The sequence below is a fragment of the Aristolochia californica genome, unplaced genomic scaffold (assembly GCF_029961685.1).
Source record: "Aristolochia californica isolate CCGP_79_NKW_82.1479 unplaced genomic scaffold, dmAriCali1.0.hap1 SCAF_1, whole genome shotgun sequence".
Taxonomy (NCBI): Eukaryota; Viridiplantae; Streptophyta; class Magnoliopsida; order Piperales; family Aristolochiaceae; genus Aristolochia; species Aristolochia californica.
This window is the reverse complement of record NW_027181770.1, coordinates 60,353,601-60,373,932: the sequence shown is the minus strand read 5'-3', so window position 1 is coordinate 60,373,932 and position 20,332 is coordinate 60,353,601. Positions and strand designations below refer to the sequence as shown.

The following is a 20,332-nucleotide window of genomic DNA, read 5'->3' as shown; positions in this document are numbered from 1 at the left end:
CGTCGGGAGGCCGAAAGGTACAATGGTGTATTGAGATAAAGATGTTGGGACAGATCAAGAGGGAGAAGAGAGGGAGAGCAAGAAAAAAAAAATTGGCCTCTCGTGTCGCTACAAGTCCCACTCGCTTCATCCGGATGATTCATAATATAATATGGAAGCCAAAATCCCAAAATTAAACCGTGGGTGTTATCTTCGGGTTTATCTGATTCATCAACATGAATCGGGCATTGGTGCTCCACTAACGACGTCAAGAGATGAGCTGAAGTTCATTTCCTTATTCAAGTTGACTAACCCCCCCTAGGCATGTCCAAATTACTACCACCAATTTGAATAATAAGAATTCCTTGGTCCGGTCACAAGTTGTGGGGATTTCCCTTAAAGCCAAAGAAAAAGACTATGTTGTGATAGAGAATTATCATCCTCGTATTACTAATGACATGATCCTTGTGGAGGCCAACATAGAGGTGGTGGTAGTCGAGGTTGAGGTAGAGACTATGGTGGTAATAAGATATGATAAATTTTGTTCTTAGACTTATATGTCATAATTATTAATTTTTAAAACATCTATATAGTCTATACAGGTAATTAAATTTATATTTTTTTATATTAAAATAAATTAATTTATCTTTAAACAGATTTATGTGTGAACTTGTCCCATAGAACAAATTCATTTGATAATAAAATATGAAAATATAAGACTATACCTTCTTTCATTTTTTCTCACTTGAGTATCCAACAAAAGCTAAAAACGACAAAAAAAAATTCTTGCCAGATTTCTCTCTCTCTCTCTCTCCAGCTAAAGCCTAACTATGGGCCCACTTTTTCCCCTTTTCAAAACGGGGAAGGCGGCCTGCAGTCTGCTTCGATGTCACAGTAGGCCGGCATTGGCGCTTCACCATCTCTCTCTCTCTCTCTCTCTCTCTCTCTCGTGTTCTCGTCGTGGAAGAGAGTTGGCAATGAGCGCAACGAGATTATGTGCTATTCTGGGCGAATTAGGATTAGAGGGGCACGAGTCGCTGAGTCCCGACAGCTTCGAGTGGCCCTTCCAGATCGAAGAAACAAGGCCATTGCTCGCTTGGATCTGCTCCAATCTTCGACCTGCTAATGTTCTCACCTCAGCGGAGGTCGCCCAGTGAGTACATGGTTAAATTTTACCCTTTTCAAAGTTTTTATCTGCTTCTGGATGTTGATATCCGTTTCTCCATTAATTGCATAAAAGTTGTGGATGAAGATTTTGGAAATGATGCCATAACTTATTTTGTTCAGTTCAGAGTTCAAGTTTCATTTGTTCCACGGGGTATTTTTGCAGAAATCTTTGTGCTAGTCACTCATAACCACATTGATGTGTCTAGAATGTATTTATCTTCTTCATTGGAAGTGTAATTGATTGTAGTGGGTAATTCTAACTTCTGGAATTTAAATCCTCTTCCTTGAGTAGTTAGTCACATTGTAGCATGTTAAGATTAGAATTATGTGCAATGTATGTTATAGCTATGTACAATGTCATTGTTATGCTTAGAATGTATATTTGGTATTTGTTTTGGTTGATCATCATGCATGTGGACACAATAATGTAGCTGTTACGATGTTGGTAACTGGTCTCTTCCATCTGATTGTTATAAATATACGGGATGTGCCCACTAATAAGTAAACACGAAAATTTTCCAGACAACTGCTGGAAAAAAAAACTTTATGGAGTGGGATGTTATGGTAGTGAAGAGACAATATCTATAAAAAATGGACTATAGAGATGAGACTTCAATAGGCCAGTGAGAACTGAAGGAATTATCCATCCCCCCTCGCACCCCCCACTGATAAGAAAGTGGTAGGTAATGACTTGAAGAAGGTCAATCCACCAATGGAGCTTGCATATGGTTAGAGCTGAAAGAATGTGAAGGGTTCATATTAGCTCATCTTGTTGTATTTGGGTTAAAGGCCCGAATATAATGATGAAGATATATGATTGCTAGATAGATGTGCAGGTTGCTGGATCTATTGTCTTACTATGCCTTAATTTGTATTCCTTTTTTCTTACTCCTTCATTAATTTACCATAATAGCTGCTCTTAGATTTCAGTTTCACATTGTTGCTATCTATAGTGAGAGCTTTTTATTTTATTTTAATTATTGAAATTTACTGTGGTAGGTATGAGCAGTTTTTACAGGAAGGAAAGTTGTTGGAGGTATGACATTTTCCTTCATTTGGTGAATTTTAGCCTAGATAGTCTTGTCATTTTTAGTTGGGGGGGGGGGATGGGGTGGTGCTGAATTCGTGTAATTTTTCTAGTTAGTTAGTGAACTTCTAGTCAAATTTTTAATTTCTGAAACACTGATCAAGGAGCACCATCCCTTCAAAAAAAGCAAAAAAAATCTTTTCATTCTGTGCATGTTTGATGTGGAGTACATCTTCAGGGGGAGGACTTGGACTTTGCATATGGTAGTATCTCAGCCTTTTCAAGTAGGAGGAATAATCAAGATGCTGTTTTTGGAGCTGAAGAAGGATTAAAAGAAACCAGGTAGAAATATTTTATTTAACTTTCTTGTCCTTTCTGAATGACACTTGCTTTTTATAGTTGTATATGAGAGAATATGTTGCAATTTCATTGCTCTTACATGATCTGAGGTTCTGTTCTGTTTCTTCCTGTCTGGGTCAAGGTTGATTCTGGATTTTATCGGTCAATAATGTAATATTATTTCGAAAAAAATCATTTGTAACATGGCTTTTAGTTTACAAAGTTGATGTAAATTTTTTCCTATTTTTATTTATCTTCATGAGAAAATATCCTCCGTTGATGGTGGATTTCTTCGTGCTATATCTGTCCTGTGTTTTTTGCATTCATTGATGAGACTTGTATTATTTGAAGCTTTGTTTGTCCCAGACTTGTGATTTTCTCCAAGGCTGTTGGTTGTTCGAGTGGAGCACTAGGTTTTTATTGGTTTGAAAGAAAGTAGAAATTTTCAGAAAATATTATTTTCTGGTTAAAAAGTAATGTATGTGCCTCATATTTGCCCTTTGGAAGAGTCCTGTTGGTTTTAGTGTGGAATGGTTATATATCCTTCTAGTCTGGAGTTATGATTGTAAGCAATCTAATAGATACAAACTAGCTAAATATTTTTCCTCCTTCAAATTAATGATTTTTTTTTTTTTAATTTGCAAAATGTTGTGGTTCATGTATCTGATTTTTAGGGAAGCAACTCTGGCGTATAAAGCAGAAGCTGCAGAATTGGAAAAACAGCTTGGCCGGCTTCAGTCTCAAATTGATTTAATCATTTCTCAAGCATCATTGTTGACACAAGGACGAAGGGCACGGACAACAACAACATCCACTGTTAGTGGACAACTGTCATATTTATTAGATGATAAACTATCTGAGAAAAACTTGGAGGTATACTCATCTTCTAATGATTCTATGGTGACCTTAGGAACTTAACTACTTTTTTTTGTAACAAGAAAGGTATTTGACATTGAAGCATATTTTTTGTGGGAGAAAGTTTCTTGAGTGTGCACCACGTTACAATATAGTGGACACTAGATAATCACGAAAAAATAAAACACAAAATTAAGAGAAATTAGTATGAAAGGTTTGAGGTGAGAATGTCGTAAAAGGGGGGGGGGGTGTGGGGGTTGAAGAGCTCTTCTTTCCCTTGCCACGACTGAAGTAGAATCGGCTTCAACAATGAGGGGAAGGAGCAAACTCTGGCAGCAAGGTGGAAGACCATGCAGTATAGGTTGTGAGGCAGAGAGGCCCGATAACCAGTTCTGGTGGATGTGAGCACTCTCGAAGCCTGAAGGTCCTTTCTTGTATGAATCCATTTGATATTAATATATGTGGCTGCTAGGGCATAAAAAAATGAGGCTCAGATTTGTGTCTCCTGCCATTATTTATGCTTAGATTCTGAAACTGGTTTGGTTTAAGCAAAATTGGCACTTCCAAACTCTCTTCAAAACAGATTAAGAAAACTCATTGTTGTATAAATGTTTGATATATAAAAGGAGTACTTTATTATCAATGAGTCAATACACTATATTTAGATATTATAGGAGCATTCTGTTTGTCAGAAAAAGCTAGAAAGTGGTTAGTCATTAACTTAATGATTCTATTTTATGCATTTTGAAGTATCCTTCGAGATGTCTGAGCTTCTCGTTATAACTATGGATTGCACTTCAAATATTTCAATAATATCAATGCTCTTCCATGGTTTTTTGGTTTTAGTTTTTTCCTTAATGAAAAGTACAGGTTTTTGTATCGGCAGTGCCTTCCCTTTGTGAGTCACTTATTTGTTGCTTTCTTTTCTATTTTTAACATTGTATTGTATCCTTTTGTACTTCTTGCTCTTCTTTGAGCTCTCTTAAAGCATTCTTCTTCTCATTGCTTTCAAGAAAAGAAAAAGTATGGGTTTATGGTTTTGACCACTACTTTCATTTTGTTTGTTTTTTGTGTTCTTTATAATTTTTTTGTGTATCTTTCTTCTTCTTACATTGGCTGAAATTTGTTTTTTAGTTTTTTGAATAACTTAATCTTTATATCTAAAAGCATTCTCTTGCCAATTCTCTGATTTTTGATTTCTTTAGATGAATGCAGTCCTTGACAAAATTGCTTCTACTGGTCAGGAGTTGGCTCATTACCTGTCAGGAGATGGTACATATTTTATAGCTACATATTTCAGGAGATGGTACCCACTGAGGCTATAATCTGATTTCTTTCTTTATGACCTTGATTTGCAGAGTACGGGATCTACTTAGCTTACTCTGATTTTCATTCATACTTGCTTGGAGATTCTGCATGTTTAAAGGAGCTAAACTGGTGGTTTGTCAAACAGTTTGATACGGTATTCGGTCTAAAACTGCTTAATTTTTGTTCTTGTGTTCTTTCCAATACTATCTGTTGCTTTTAAGAACAGTTGTTCCTCTCAGACATATTACAGTAAGGCTTTTATAGCCAGGTTAAGAGGGAAGTCCTAGAATTTCCTTTGGGTTGTTGTCGCTCAATCGAGTAATGAACATTTTCAAAGGCTTTATTCTTTTTCAAAATTTTTTGAACAGAGTTTTATTTATTTATTGTGAACGGTGTTATTATTGTACTTTTGGTTTTATTTATTTATTTTTATTTTTTGTGAAATTTCTAGATGGTTTTATTTTAACTTCATCTTAATTCCCATCATTATTGTCGTCATTATTTTATCATCATTATATATGTTTCCAATTGTAGGGACCTTTTCGTCTTGTTGCTGAGGAGGGAAAATCTAAGTGTTCATGGGTGAGTCTGGAAGATATCACAAATTGTATGGAACAAGGTACTTTATCCTGTTGCTTTCTTTCTTTATTGTTTTTTCCAAGTTGTCTGTGCGTCTGGTGTTGTTACAGTTTCTTCTACAGCTTATTTAAATTCCATCTTGTATCTGTTTATGTGTCAGGTTTTGATTTTGTTCTTGTCTATTTTTGAAGGTTGTTGTATAGAGTGATTTATTTTCTGAAAAATAAAATTTGATGAAAATAAAAGGAAAAATTGATTTGTCTGCTTTTTGTCTGAAAAGAACTTCTTAAAGATTGATTGTTGATGTTGATACGTTAAGACGTAGGACCTTTTCTCTTCTCTAGTGATTGTGGTTAAGAGTTTCATCTTATATTAAATTCAATTCTTTATAAAAAAGTAATGATTTTCAAAAATTAGAAAATATTTTTCTTCTGTTTAAAGAGAGCAAAAGGATTAAAGAAGCAGAGCAGACAGAATGGAGCAAACACCAAGCTGTCATTTCGGACAAGATAAGTCACTTCCTAATGCACAAGAAACACTAGATAACTTAAAACTTATACAATACTTGGATTTCTTCTAGCATCGACAAGCTTTCAGTGGAAGGAAGATTCCTTGTGAACCAGCCCATTCCATTTGCTGAGCCTACTTCTCCAGTGAGATGGGCTGGAGCTGTATTTCAGGGGCACTTGTGTTCCTTCTAGGAAAAACCATGCTTCAATTACTGGTAGGTTGATACGAGGCACGTTGAAAGAAGAAACAATCGGGTCTTCCAAATCTTTTTCTCCCAACTTCCCCACACCATGCGTTGTCCTGTTGATGTACATCTGGGAATTTATCAAATTGATAGGCGTGGCCAGCTACCAGTGCAGTCAGGAAAGACGCAGTCTGTTGTATAAACAAACTACTGGATCTCCTTAATCATGATGGTGCCGAATAACTCATTGTGGCATGGACGCAATTAATTTCAGGGCCTTGGTGATAACCCTTATCCTGAATTTTTCTCTAAAAAACTTGGAACTCTACTTTTATTATAGGTTGAGAGGTTGCATCAGTATGGAAGCTTGTTTGCTTGACTTATGGTCTTCTATTTACCAGTTTCCCAAGTCTGGATGACTTCCATGTGGTTTCTTAGTTCTGCCTGGGAGCCTGCTTCTGGTCATACAGCGATTTAAAACATCACATCAGACTCTCTAAAAAGCTGGGAGGAGCTAGCTATGTAATAGTCCATTTTGAATCAACATTCAGCAAGTTATGACAATTCCATGCCTTAATGCACTATAGTCCCAAAATTGTCCTACACAATTTTCCCTACATGGTTGAGAGCTTTTTCAGTCTACTTGGACTATTTCCCCATTTTAGGTGAGTTGTGATGGAGGACTTCCCTTCATGTGCCACATGAATGCTACACAAACATGGCAATGAATTGAGTTGGATCACTGAAAACTTATTTTTGTTTATTTATATCTGATGCAGGAGACTCAGAAAATTCTCAGCTTCATCGTGTCACAAAACTACAAAGGCTTCGATCAATGTAAGCATTCTTGGTCATTTGTGGCTAAAGTTGATTCCATTTCTCTTCTTCTTATTTGTTCCTGACTAGTTTTGTTGGCTAATCAGTTCTTTCTACTAATAAGTGATTTCTGTTATGGAGAGAGATAAACCACTACAACATGATATATAGAACTAGGATATTTATGTGTTTGAGCTGATGGGTAGTATTAGCTTCTGTTGAATTTTTGGAGAAGAAATAATAATTCATTGACTTGAATATAACTGAATACAATGAATCTCTATTTATAATAGAGGAAATAAGTAGAATCACAATTAAACTACACATGTCTCAGTTACACCCAGTGAGCCTCTATTCTTTGAGACTTCCTCATATGAGACTCGTGTGAGACTCTTCCATAATTGCTTCTTCAAAGCCTCATTATCCATGGATTTAATACTGCGTAGTTTAGTGGTTGAAAGGCATTCTAAATAGCAACTTGTTTGATCTACTCTGGGGGAAGTCTGGTAGCTAAGGATGTGTAACCAAAAACATTGTAGCTTTCTTGCATTATTTCTGCTGGAAGATTCTTGTTGGTGTTCTATTTCAGTTTATCTTTTAATTTCTGCTACTGTCTTTCTCTTGAAATTTATCCTCTCTATGAATTGTAACAGATTTGGTATAAGTGAGAAAAAATGGGTGGAGGCCCAAGTTGAGAATGCCAAGGAACAAGCAATTCTGTTGACTGTGAGATCTCAAGTGGCATCTGATGAAGCTCATATTCATCTTGATCTTCATTCTCTTCGGTACATCCTTAAGATTTGTTATATAGTCATTTTCTATTTCCTTCTTCAATTCTTTAATGACAATTAAAAGTTTTCAAGACATCTGTTTTTATTAAAAGGAAATTAAACTAAAAAGTTCTTTTGGAATGTCATCTTAAACACTTTTCCTGTTATCTCAAAAGTTTTATTGTTTCTTGGCTTTGGTGTTGCGTATGTACTGCTAATTAGGTCTGGTCAACTAGTCTATAATTGTAAATATGCTCCATATTTGAGGCTTGTTGTCTGAAGGTTAGATTTGTTACCTGTGGTTGACAACTTTAAAAAGTCAATTTTGGGTGGGGCAGTCCAACTTTAACATGCTATTAGAGCCAACCACGCTCCTACCTGCATTTTGTTAGGTTTTTGTGTTTGTTCCCTATATCCTCTGTGTTTATGTTTTCCATGACTTGATCCAAGTTGTTGGTTTAGACATGGACTTGAGGGCGAATGTCAGTGGATAAAAAAAATCCCACCAGTCTATAGGTATACATGTGCTCCACAACTAAAGCTAATAGTTTGAGAGTGCGGATTGTGGTGGGTGGGAGAATGGTCCAACATTATTTTGACTTGTAAAGATGTTATGCTTATTAATTGGGAAGGGATTTCCTAATTTGGCTATTCATTATGGGAGGAATTTGCCCAGTTTTAACAGCTTGTTTGACATATATTATAGGGTCAACATTGTATCTTCTTGTGATGCAAATGCTATTCCATGTCTTCTGCTATTTTAAGTATTTTATAACTTGTAAGATTTTGGTATATTTGCATTGAGCTTCTTTGCATTCTAGATCACGATTTGCATAACTTACAGGAGACAACATTCTGAACTGACAGCTGAGCTTTCTAATTTGTACCAAAAAGAAGAGAAGCTGTTGTCTGAGGTGTGTAGGCTCATTTTGTGAGAACTGCTTTCATTTGTTCATAGTGTTAATTATTTTCTTTCACACATGTTCAACAATGGCCAAATGACAATTTGGATAAAGACAACTTATATTTCCATGGTCTACTTAACATCTTAATCTTTTTGATCATTGAAACTGTTAGCCACATCTCTCTCTCTCTCTCTCTCTCTCTTCTTCTTCTTCTTCTTCTCTGCGTTTCCAAATTCTTAATTTTTTGGACAGATGAAGCATTTCTTGCTCTGTAATGTTCTTGTGCGAGGTTGACTACTAGTAGAGTTCGAATTATGAAGCCCTGAACTTCTTTTCATTGGTTTTTGTTTGCTTGGTAAAGGTAAACCACATACATGAGGTGTAGGTTGTATTTCCTCAAATTTTTGCGGTACAATCGCAAGCCATTTACCACTAAATATCCAATATCCATTCATATATATTCATGTGAAAGGGTAGCCACTGACCACATGCATGTTATTTATTAAGCTTTGCTATTTTTGAGGGTTGCTCATTGAGTTGGCATGATTTTGGCTATAGTAATTTTTGAAGTTGGTTTCATATGCATTTCAAAATGATTTGTCGACAATTCATGTGAGACTATTCTGAACACTTCTCCCCACGTGTAAGACTTTTTTACAGCTCTTACACATAGAGTTTTTGGGTGGAGAGCCTATGTACAAGTACCTGCTCTAATCCAGGTCTGTCTAAGAATGACCAGCCAAAGTTAAGAGACCTTTTTGCATGTAACAAACACAAAATCCTGAATCCATTTGGCCTACTATTATTAACCATAATAAATACATAATAAGGAGTAGCCCCTATTAATTTGGATAATATAAGTCACCTTTTAATGATCAGTACCACCGCTCTTTTAACTAAAACCTGAGATTTGCTCCATATCATCCCTTTACAATATTCTTCAGTGATGAGTGGTTATAATCTCTTAAATTGAAGAGAGCTAAAAAAGCATCAGCTCCCGTGGTTTACCGAGCTTGACTTTTAGTTGTTGATGTCATCCTAAAGTAGTGTTAGGATGGTTGTGCATCTGTTCTCCTTGAATTTAATAAAGTATGGCTTCTTATGTGTTTCTTCTTTGGCATGCTTTGTTTTATGGGTGTTACACTAAATTGTTGTTTAGTTTGATGCTTTGTCACCTTCTACTTTCTGCCATTTCTGCAGACAATTCCAATTTTGTGTTTGGACCTGGCTCAACTCCAAGACACATTTATTTTACAAGGTATATGAATTGCTCTTTATCCTTGTTACTTGGAAGTAACTTAAGAGTATACCTTGACCCGTATATGTTTTTTAAGTTGATTAGGTGATTATGATTTAAAGGTTATGCGCCAGGAATACTACATTGCTCAACAGAAAATGGTATGTTTCATTTTATGGTTGTTGGAAATTATACTTATAAAAAATTAGTTAATAAAACCAGTTGCTGTATTTTAAGTTGATAGATCCTAGAAGACAATGATATATGATGTCCTTCGTAATTCTAGCTTCTATTTTAGTTGATTCCTATCCTTTGAGATAAGGGCAATGCTGCGTGGTAATCAGGGAGGGTAATGCTGCTTGGGCCATACGATTTGGATATAGCATTCTTGACTTAATATGTACCGGTAATAATTGCATGATACAGATAATGCTACATCACATGTTCAGGAAGCAGGCCAATTATGTGATGATTGATTTCCACTTCACTCGACTCAAGGGCCATCATGTTTTTCCATTTTTTTCTCAGCCTACTAATACTTCAACTTCCTTAGGATGTCTTTGAACTCTAGTTTTAATTTTAGCCTTCTTTTGTTTTGACATGGACTTTTGGATGGTATTATGGGACAAAGTATGGTACATCACCAAACAAGAATAGGGAGCTTTAGGTGCCAAAGCATTTGTCATAGAATTTTCTGGTCAGTGCATGTGATGTGGGCAGCTAAAGACTTCTAGACACAAGAACAATGCTAATGAGGTCTTGAAAAGATCAATAAGGACATTTTTGTACCAAAAAAGCTTAAAGCTTAGTCTGAGATTATTGGAGCTGAATGAGGGGTTCAAAGCCTTAAAAATAGTTACTAGGTTTGAGCTTATTGAAAGTAGCACAACTATCAAGTTTTTAGAAGACAAATAAATCCATGAATCAGGTTAACTTGGTGAGATTTTCACCCAAAAGGGTGTACTTTTTACTTTTTGTGTTTAACTTTTTCCCTTTTTAGGTTTTAGTCAAGCTTCTAATGGCAGCTTAATGTTTTCCTGATTCTTGCACTCCGGAACTACCTTGGCATTGGCATATGTCATCGTGGATGACAAAGACTTGCTATGAGCGAAAGTCTGTTCATACTGGTAATCCAGCCTCCTAGGTGGGATTGAGCTATTCTTTATCTAACTAGTGGCATCCACTAAACTGCATTTCTGGCGTAAGACTGCTAATGAAATGATGATTTTTTTTTTGCATAAGCAGTGATATGATTTCACTGTCTTGGCATCAAGAAAAAGATGGTTTAGCATTCCCTTATCGATTTAGAATATTCGTCAACCCTATTGTTTGAAGACAATCTTTCAACCTGTTGACTTTTTGGAAAAGAGAAAAATTTCAATAACTTGTTGTAATTTGAGTACAAATGAGGCTCTATTTATAATAGAGGAAACAAGTAGAATACAATTACAATTCAACTACCCTTATCTTAATTACACCCAAAGTTAAACACTATAAGATGGGTCCTAGAACAATTAAACAACTAAATATAAATAGAAGAATAACGTAACTAAAACACTTTTAATTGAGATTTTTCTGTGAGACCTCTTCCTGTAAGACTCTTTCTTAGACTTCACCATATTAATTCTAGCTCCTTGAGGCTTCTTACTTTGAAAGTCACGTAAGACTCTTCCATATCTGCTCTTCAACACTCCCCCTCAAGCTGGAGTTTATCACTTCAGCTTGCAATGAAAAGGATTATTGGTTTTCAATTTTTATTTGCTGAAAAAAATTCTTCATAAATGCAAAAACTTCATCTTTTGTGCTCCCCCTTTCTTGAATATTTTGGTCACATAAAAATTACTACAACATGTGGAAACAAATACCTCTTTCTTGTACTTCTTCAGCTACTTCTCTTCAAACTGGGGATACAAAGGACATAAAGACCCAGCTTGAAAAAAACATAATGTGGGAGAAGAAAATCACTTCTAGCCATACGACAAAATTCCTTACTCCAGTCAAAACGGTCATAGTCTAAAACACACTCCGCTCATTTTTAAAGGCGAAAAAACTGCCCAACTTTAGGGCTTAACAAAGAGACTACTCACTTTTTTAAGTATAGCTCAAACACAATTCACCATTTGAGTGAAGAACAAAATACTTGATTCAAACTGAATGTTGGACACACTCTTATACTTTTTAGTTAGTGGGTCTAGGCATTGCTCCGAAGTGATAAAAACACAAGATGATAAACTGAAAAAATACTAGAGGAAAACAACTTTAAACGGAAGGAGGCAACTCTGCCACACTCATACTTCAAAGTGACCTATTTCTTGAAAAACAACTAAGGGCTCTATAACGGTAGAACTTAATAAATTTGACCAAGTCTAACTTTTTTGGGGTGACCACAATTTTTCAGAGTTAACTATACGGAAGATACACAACCAAGTAACAAAAACGCAAAACTTGAAAGCAACATCGAAGCAAGATATTGCATAACTTGAATGAGCACATCATGGAGTGATTAAGTCTGACCAAAATTCTTTGTTTAGAAGAGAATTTTGGCTAAAAAACTAGGATTCTAGGGGAAAGAAACCCAATTCACGGCAATGCATGTAGATATAATAGGAGAGAAAATTAGAAAAATGAGAGATTTTCAGTATGATTGATTTTTGGTACTTTTGATATCGATATCTCAAAAAATATAGCTTAGAATCACAAAGGGTTTGTTGCTAAAGAAACTAGACTCAAAGAGCTTTAAATTGATGTCTAATTTGACATAAAAAGATTCGTTCTTGAATTTTTTATGACCTCTTTATTTTCTTTGTTCGGTAGCTTGACCCTTACCGACTCCAATGCTAATATCTTCTTAAATATGGATCAGATTGACATGAAATTTTCTCCTTCTGAAACTAGACTTCGTTACCTTTCATTCAAGTATAAATTTTCTTCATAAAATATACTTCTTTTGAGAAAAAGAATCTAATAGATTTCAGACTCTATAACCTGGCTGAACTGGGTACTCTTTCTTCTTTGGCCAGCATAACCATTGACCCTTGCGAAATTGATATCTCCCTCTCAAAAACTTAAATTGAGAATTGGTTTGATAAGGTAGAAAGTAGATTTACAGATATTTCTTTTGACATAGAAATCTCCATATAAACTCTCGTTCTTGATGGCTTAAAACGGCTCGAAAAGTGAAGCTTTCTGCTACTGTTCTAACCTCTCTTGCAGTCTGACCTTTACTGCTTTAAATATCGATTTCTCGTTGTAGAAAACTTTGATTACCAAACTTCGTTTTGCGTTGGAAAGTAGACTTGAAGATCTTTCCATTAATATATAATTTGCAATATGAAAAGTTCAGTATAGAGGTGCGAACACCAAGAAACCAATGGGTATTGGGACAAGAAAGAAAGAAAAAAATAGAATACGAACCTAAACTACTAAAGATGATATATTGAAAAAGGATCACATTATCTCTGTGGGTTGACGGAGTCAACTCACAAAAACCGCTTTGATACCATGTTGAATTTATGGAAAAGATAAAAACTTCAGTAACTTGTTGTAATTTGAGTACAATGAACCTCTATTTATAATAGAGGAAACAAGTAGAATCTAGTTACAATTAAACTACCTTTATCTCAATTACACCTAAAGTTAAACACTAAAAGAGTCTTAGAACAATTAAGCAACTCAACATAAATAGAAGATTGATATAACTAAAACACCCTTAACTAAGATTCTTCTATGAGACTACTTCTTAGACTCCACCATATTAATTATGGCTCTGTGAGGCTTCTTACTGTGAGAGTCATGTAAGACTCTTCCATATATGCTCTTCAACAAACCTTATGAGAGAGTAGCCTTTTCTTGTTTTCCAATTTTTTCTTTCTTTTGTAGTGATAAGACATTTGTTCAAATGGACTAATGCTTCTGAGGATTAGTTTTAAAATTGGGAAAATTGGGTGATTTGGTAGTAGAGAGTTGTAACAAAATAGTTAATTTTTCTTTCTGATTGCTTTTCTACACGACTAAGATCATGCCTTGGAGACATGTTATAGTTTGTGAAATCAGCTTATAGTTTTCCATGCAATAAATGGGTAGCGTACATACTGTTTGAGGGTCATATAAGACAATTATAAATGCTCTTTTGATGGCTGTTTTGGGAACGACAACTTTAAACTCATTCCTCTTTGAACTGGTGTACTGTTTTTGCACACGCTTTTTCTCTCATCTTCTATCCATCTTCTTGCCTTCTCTCTGTCTTTAGAGCTTTCCATTTGCACCAGGTCACACCTCCTGGTGGTCCCAGTGATTGTTGTAGCATTTTACAAGTCCATTTCTATCTCACTAATGAGGCTGCTTCAGAGTACTCTTGGTTCTCATTTATATTCCTATTGTACCTTTCTCGCTTGTTCCTATGAACCTTTTCATCTCGGCTACATTTTTTACTTTACCTTTATTATTTATCAAGTACCACTCCATGAACTGTGTGCTGGTGAACTGTGTGCTGGTTGTGCTCCTCTTCTATAAAATTGTTCAATTTGAAACAGTTAAAATTTGTCAAAAAGTATGCCATCTCTTGGATGATTTGACTTGTCCTTGACTCTTGAAGTCACTTTTCTTAGAAGAGGCTCCTCAAGAAAGCTTTTGTTGAGTGGGAAAAAGTCTCACATTAAGAAGTGTTATGAAAAATGATTGGGTTATAAGGTCGAGCATTAAACCTCCTATGTGGCTAGTCATTTTCGGATAGGACTGGGCTCAACCCAAGGGTTATGACACAAATAAAGAGAAAAAGGTATAACCTTTAATCAATAACAATTTGGTGAAATCCTTCTTCCTGGAGAGTTTGTAGACTTGAGAAGGAGAAGATTTTTGCTAAAAACCCACAACAATCAAATGGATTGCTCTAATACCACGTAAATATGACGAATAAGGAGAAATAGATAGAGAAAGAGAGAGAAAAGAGAAGAGAAGAGTTTCGGAAGAAGCTGCATTGAAGAACAATCATTGTTGGATCTGAAATCAGACCCTAATTTCTCTTTTGTACTGACTTAAGTTAGCAGCTTACAAAAAGACGTATATACCTCTCTACATATACACACTTATATCTCCCTAATAACATATCAGAATGACATGAAAAATTAACCACTATAATGCTAAAATAATAACTAGCTAACAACTAATCTAAGAGGGACATACAACCATCGGAAAAGACCAAAATACATTTATATATTTTAACAGCTTTTGATATTCTAGATTTTGAGGAGAGTGATAGGAGGAAAGGAGAAGAACAAGAGGAGGAGAAGAAGAAGACTTCTCAATAGAGGATGAAAAAGAGAAGGTTTGGAAAAAACATCAGATTCCTACACATTGGTCTTGCCCTGGATTTTGTTCACTCTATGAAGGCAAATGTTTTATCAAGAAGTGACTCGTTCATTATAGCCTTTACTCAATGTGTAACTGTTGAAAAACAAGAACAAGAGCATTTTGGTCATTTTACCTTGTCTTTATGTATATTTCTTGATGTAATCTTGTTTTACATTGTCCAAATATGTCTATAGATGAAATTTCATATAAAGGGGACATGCAAAGCAAGAGATATAGATAATTAGGGTTTTTCACTTAAAGTAGGGGCGATGTTGTAAATTGTACTCAACTCACTCAACCCTAAGCTATAAATAGAAGCTAGGGGACGTGCAGGTCCCCCATCTCAATTTCTTTCTCAATTTACTCTTATCTACTGTCTCTCCTTCTCATTCTCTCTCTTCAACCTTCTTTCTTCTTACTTTTTTTACATGGACCTTCTACACCGCCAAGATATTCATGGCTTAAGTTGACTATATATGTGGTTATTGCTATTAGGACATTAACAAGGGTTTTTTCATTTTAGTTCAGACTATATTCCTTTGGTCTTGCAAATAATAGCATAGCAACTACCTTTTGAAGCATTTTGCAACTTACTGGAGCCTCTTTTTGTGCAGTTTATAAATCATCTTGTAAATCAGCTTGTCAGGCACCAATTCTTGAAAATAGCTTGCCAGTTGGAAAGAAAGACAATGCTTGGAGCATATTCATTGCTTAAAGTTGTTGATTTGGAGCTGCAGACCTACCTATCAGCAGCCAACGGTCGTGTGGTATTCAGCCATTTACCTTTATGATTTCGTTTGAACTGTTTGCATGCTGCTAAAGAATCCAGATTGCTTTTATGGATGGTGCTTTTGTACTTGTTGGTGTTGTAAACTGTAAAACTAACCAGAAATTTCAATTAAAAGGGACTAGAAAAAAGTTTCAAGTTTCAATTTTTTTTTGCATTTCCTTTTATCATTTGAAGTGATTTATTTTGATATATTTAAGCCATGTTGGACAAAGTTTGCATGAAAAAGTTCGAGGATTTTCTTCTTTCGGTCTTTCATAACTTTGTTTTTAGAAATAGCAAAATTTGGAAAGATTAGTGCTGGGGAAAAGATGATAATGTAATTTTTCAAGAAAATGATAAATTACAATATATATCTAATAAATCTGTTATCGATGCCTCAATAAAAGATTCACATTTGGGAATTTATTTTAAAAAATCCTTTAAATCAACTATTTTCTTTTTTGAATACCCAAACTGTTATTCTCATAAAAATCTAAGAAAAGCATAAACTCTAAATGTCCCAGTGGCTACCTTATTTAGAAGTGTTTAAAGAGTTCCTCTCCATATACAGCTGAAACATTTGTCATTTATGTAAGATAATCTCAAGAGTTGATGCTTTTACAAACGTAAGTTTTATCTGTTTTATGTTGACCTTGACTTGTCACAGAGCCGGTGCCTTTCACTTATTCAAGCTGCATTGGAAATTCATGAGCAAGGAGCCGTGGATGATCGGGACTCTTTCCTGCATAGCGTTAGGGACCTGCTGGGTATTCATACAAGTAAAATTTTGATACTTTTTTCTAACTATTAAAGGCTATCCAAAATTTATTTAATTTGCAACTTAGACAGTACTTTCTGTTTCCTTTAGATGCTCAAGGAGGATTACCAACATATGTCTCAGCACCTGGCATTGTTCAGCAGATATCAAGCCTCCATTCTGACTTGCTTTCCCTCCAATTTGACCTTGAAAATTCCATTCCAGACGACCGATCCGGATATATTAACAAGCTGTGAGTGCTCTTTTTATGGACAGTAAGAAATTGGTGGTGGTTTTAATTTCTGTTTTTTTAAATGTTTAATTTTATTCTGTATGTGCAAATCCTCTTGCAACTTCTGTGGAGGCATTGGAATGTATATCATGAAATTTGTGATTTGTCTAAAAATGCTGTCCTTAAGTGGTGCCATGTAAATGGTATTGCCAATCATCTAGCTAAGGAAAGGTTGATGCAAAATCTCTTTGTCTTGGTAAATTCTCCTCTAGCCTTGTACTTTTGCTTGCTAGCCTTTGGCCTTTATTGCAATCACCATTCTTCCTAAAAGGACTTTGTAGGATTTGGGTCATTTATTGCTCTAGTGATCTACAAGAATGTCACCCATATTAGGTGAAGTTTTTAAGTACTAACCACATGGAGGCTTGATTCGATGACTCTGAGCTCAAGGCTCGTAGATCAACTTTATCAACTTTAGTCAACATAGATGTCAATCAGTTGCTGTTACTGAAAGGCCTCCACTGTCTCAACTTGATGTGGGTATCAGTAGGAAGCAGTGCTGATCGTTCTAATTCTTTGTTAGTATTCTATGTTTTTTTGGTCTCGAGATCTAGTGATTATTTCTTTCTGGAAGCAATAGTGATATTCATTCCCCAAAAAGTGAAAAAAGCTTGTAACATTTTTTTTTCAAATGTATATTAGGTGCACTCTTATCCAAAATTTGCAGCAGCTTCTATTTGCATCATCAACTACTGCACAACCAATATTGACACCATGGGTATACATTCTTTCAGTTTTTTACTATTACTTGCTTTTATGCCTGCTCATCTAATTTCATCACTTTTTCTCTCTCATTGGCAAGGAAGTGATTTTTTTTTACTCACATTTTTTTTGGGCAATTTTACTTATTTGACTCCTTTTAGATGTTCATAGCTTTGAAAGTTTAACTGAGATGAAAGTAAAGTCTGCTCAAATTAGTTATCCTTTTTCGTCTCTAAACTTGCTTTAAATAGAGGAGGCAGTCTCTTGACTCCCCACCATCTGACGTTCCTTTTCAATCATACACACTGCTTTTCTGCCTATTATGCCTTTAGTGCTGAAAAATATCTCCTCTCCTCTCCATCCTGTGGACTGTGTACAGCCCTGATAGAAGAGGTCCAAGCTCCCCTCCCCATTATGTTCTGCTGTAGGGGAGATTTCTCTTTTTGACCCAGAGAGCAAGAGAGGGGAGGTGGGGCTGGCTCCTCCTTAGAATAAGTATAATTTTTTATTAAAATTAATTGCACTCGGGTAAAAGAGCCATTTTTATGAATTTAGCATCTCCTTTAAAGTATGCTAATGGAAAGACTGCATATGTTGACTAGATTTTTGTTAAAAAGCATTATTTGGAGAAGTAAGGTGACATCTGAGTTGTTGCTGTATTTGGAAATATGATATTTGTGAGGGCTGTATTTGAAAATTACTCTTTCAAGTGCTATGCAACATATAGATCCATATCTTGTTTAATGCCTCTGATATCTTGTAATGTGGAAAATGAGTTACATGCATAATTTCTAAAGGCCTTAGGCAAAAGTAGGGATCAGTAATTCAAGAAATACTTAATGAGGCTTTCTAGAAAGAAAATAAATAGTCAATTAAGTTATACGTGTCTAGATATTTTCTAGAGTAGGATTCTGTATGTCAAGAAATAATGGAAGAAGGGGAAGGAAATGAACGGATTCACATGGTAGACATCTTTCAGCCCAGTTGCAGCAATGGTCAGATATGCAATGGTTCATCTAGCACTGATGCAAGGGGTGATATCAAAATTTGTTGCAATTGCTTCTATTTTATAAGCTGTTGTAGCTTCCCTTTCTGGCTTTTGGATTCGTTTTAGGACCTGTGCTATCTATCCTTCTTCACTGTGCCTTAACCCTTTTTCTTGGTCATATTTTCATCATATAATTTCCTATCTCCCGTTCTATGCAGTCTTGCTGATTTTGATTGTAACAAGTGTGATGGTTTTATTGGGTATGTCTACCAGCCATTAATGAAAGAGCTTGTGGAAATGGAGAAAGTCAATGCACAACTATCTGCAGCTATTGAAGAAGTGACTCGCATGCATCGTGAAAAGGCTGAGGTATTGCTTGGTTTTTGTTCTTTTATGCTTTTTAACCACTTACATGTTCTTGATAGTCTGTACATCTGAAAACCTATTAGGCGGCACATATCAAGACTCTTTTAAGTAATGGATATGAATATAAAGAATGGAATTCATTTTGTGATGTGGGCAAATGGCTCAGTGGTTACATGGAGGGGTTTATTGTGGGAGGCCTTGGGTTCAAGTCTTACTAGAATTAATGAAGTTCTCTCTGTTTGCTGATTTAAATACTAGTCTGGGGTTAAATCATGATGCAGATAGTAAAACATCATCCACATGAGGTGGGCCGAGAGAGGCAGGTCTTTGTTGATTTCTTCTGCAATCCGGATCGTCTAAGAAATCAAGTTCGAGAACTTACTGCTCGAGTCAAGGCTATGCAATTGTAGAAGCATTCTCATTTCTCCTTTTCTGGCAAATTTGGTGAGTTAATACTTTCACGAGATAAAATCAGTTATAATGTTACCAAGGTCTTTATTCGTTCTCTTATCTTGTGAATTTTATGTTGCCGGTTCCATATGTGGTTTGTTCTCTATAGCTTTAAAATTTGTTTTACGTCTATTTGCTGTGTGCTACAGTTTGACCGTGTGGCCGACTACTAGGTATTTCACATTGTACAGCTGATAAGCAGCAAAAAGCTGTTAAGAGGCAGTGTGGAACACGAACTCAGCCATTAGCTGAGGCAGTCACATTAAATATCATCGATGCCAGTTTATCTAATGGCTTGCTACAGTTCATAGATATGATTTATAAGAAAGATTCGGTTCACCATCCAGATGAAAGATTTTAAGGTTTTTCCGTCGAGGAGCCTGTGAGAGTCTACCCAAGTACTTCATCCAGTTTCTTTATCTGATGGAGAACCTAAGAAGCATAGCACTTCCTACAGATATTCAAATGTTCAAGATCAAGAAGGGAGTAATTTGTACTCTACTGTGCAAAAGCAGGAAACCTGTAATTATAAAGTTTCAATTTTCTTTATAGTCAAGAAGTGTCAATGTTGTTGTATTGTAGTAGAAGGTGATTTTTCTGCTAACTACTGTAGAATTTTGATGATGATATCGTGTTTCATGACTGGTTTATTATTTTTTTTGGCCAAAGTATATGTGATTCTACTATCTTTTATGTGATTCCAGAATCTCTCATTTGGTTTTTCAAGAGGAGAAAAGGAGTTTTCTGACTAGGGGTAGGCACCAGGTTGGGTTTCGCATGGAATCTGACCTGACCCAACTAATTTTCACATCTAGTTCATTTGGTGCTGATATTCTCATTTGATTAACTATTTTGATATTATAAAAGTAAGTATTTTTTTAATCATTTTATTTATATAATTAATTAATTAGTCTTAATTTAAAATTCTAATTATTTATTAATTTCTCACAAGTTAAAATTTATCTTAGTTTATTAATTAAAAA

The 20,332-nt window shown here is 35.4% G+C and overlaps 1 protein-coding gene across 1 annotated transcript; it reads left to right on the top strand.

Moving 5' to 3' along the window:
* The first annotated feature begins 916 nt into the window (after positions 1-916).
* Positions 917-20,005, top strand: LOC137935763 (AUGMIN subunit 3-like). Its single transcript, XM_068780583.1, has 19 exons — positions 917-1,132; positions 2,146-2,182; positions 2,412-2,515; positions 3,187-3,385; positions 4,573-4,639; positions 4,726-4,829; positions 5,210-5,294; positions 6,728-6,785; positions 7,418-7,549; positions 8,379-8,448; positions 9,640-9,697; positions 9,782-9,837; positions 15,640-15,792; positions 16,462-16,573; positions 16,663-16,804; positions 17,486-17,561; positions 18,807-18,902; positions 19,181-19,343; positions 19,499-20,005. The coding sequence occupies exons 1-18, from the start codon at positions 957-959 to the stop codon at positions 19,307-19,309; spliced, it is 1,854 nt and encodes a 617-aa protein (XP_068636684.1). The 5' UTR covers positions 917-956; the 3' UTR covers positions 19,310-19,343; positions 19,499-20,005.
* Positions 20,006-20,332: the final 327 nt, after the last annotated feature.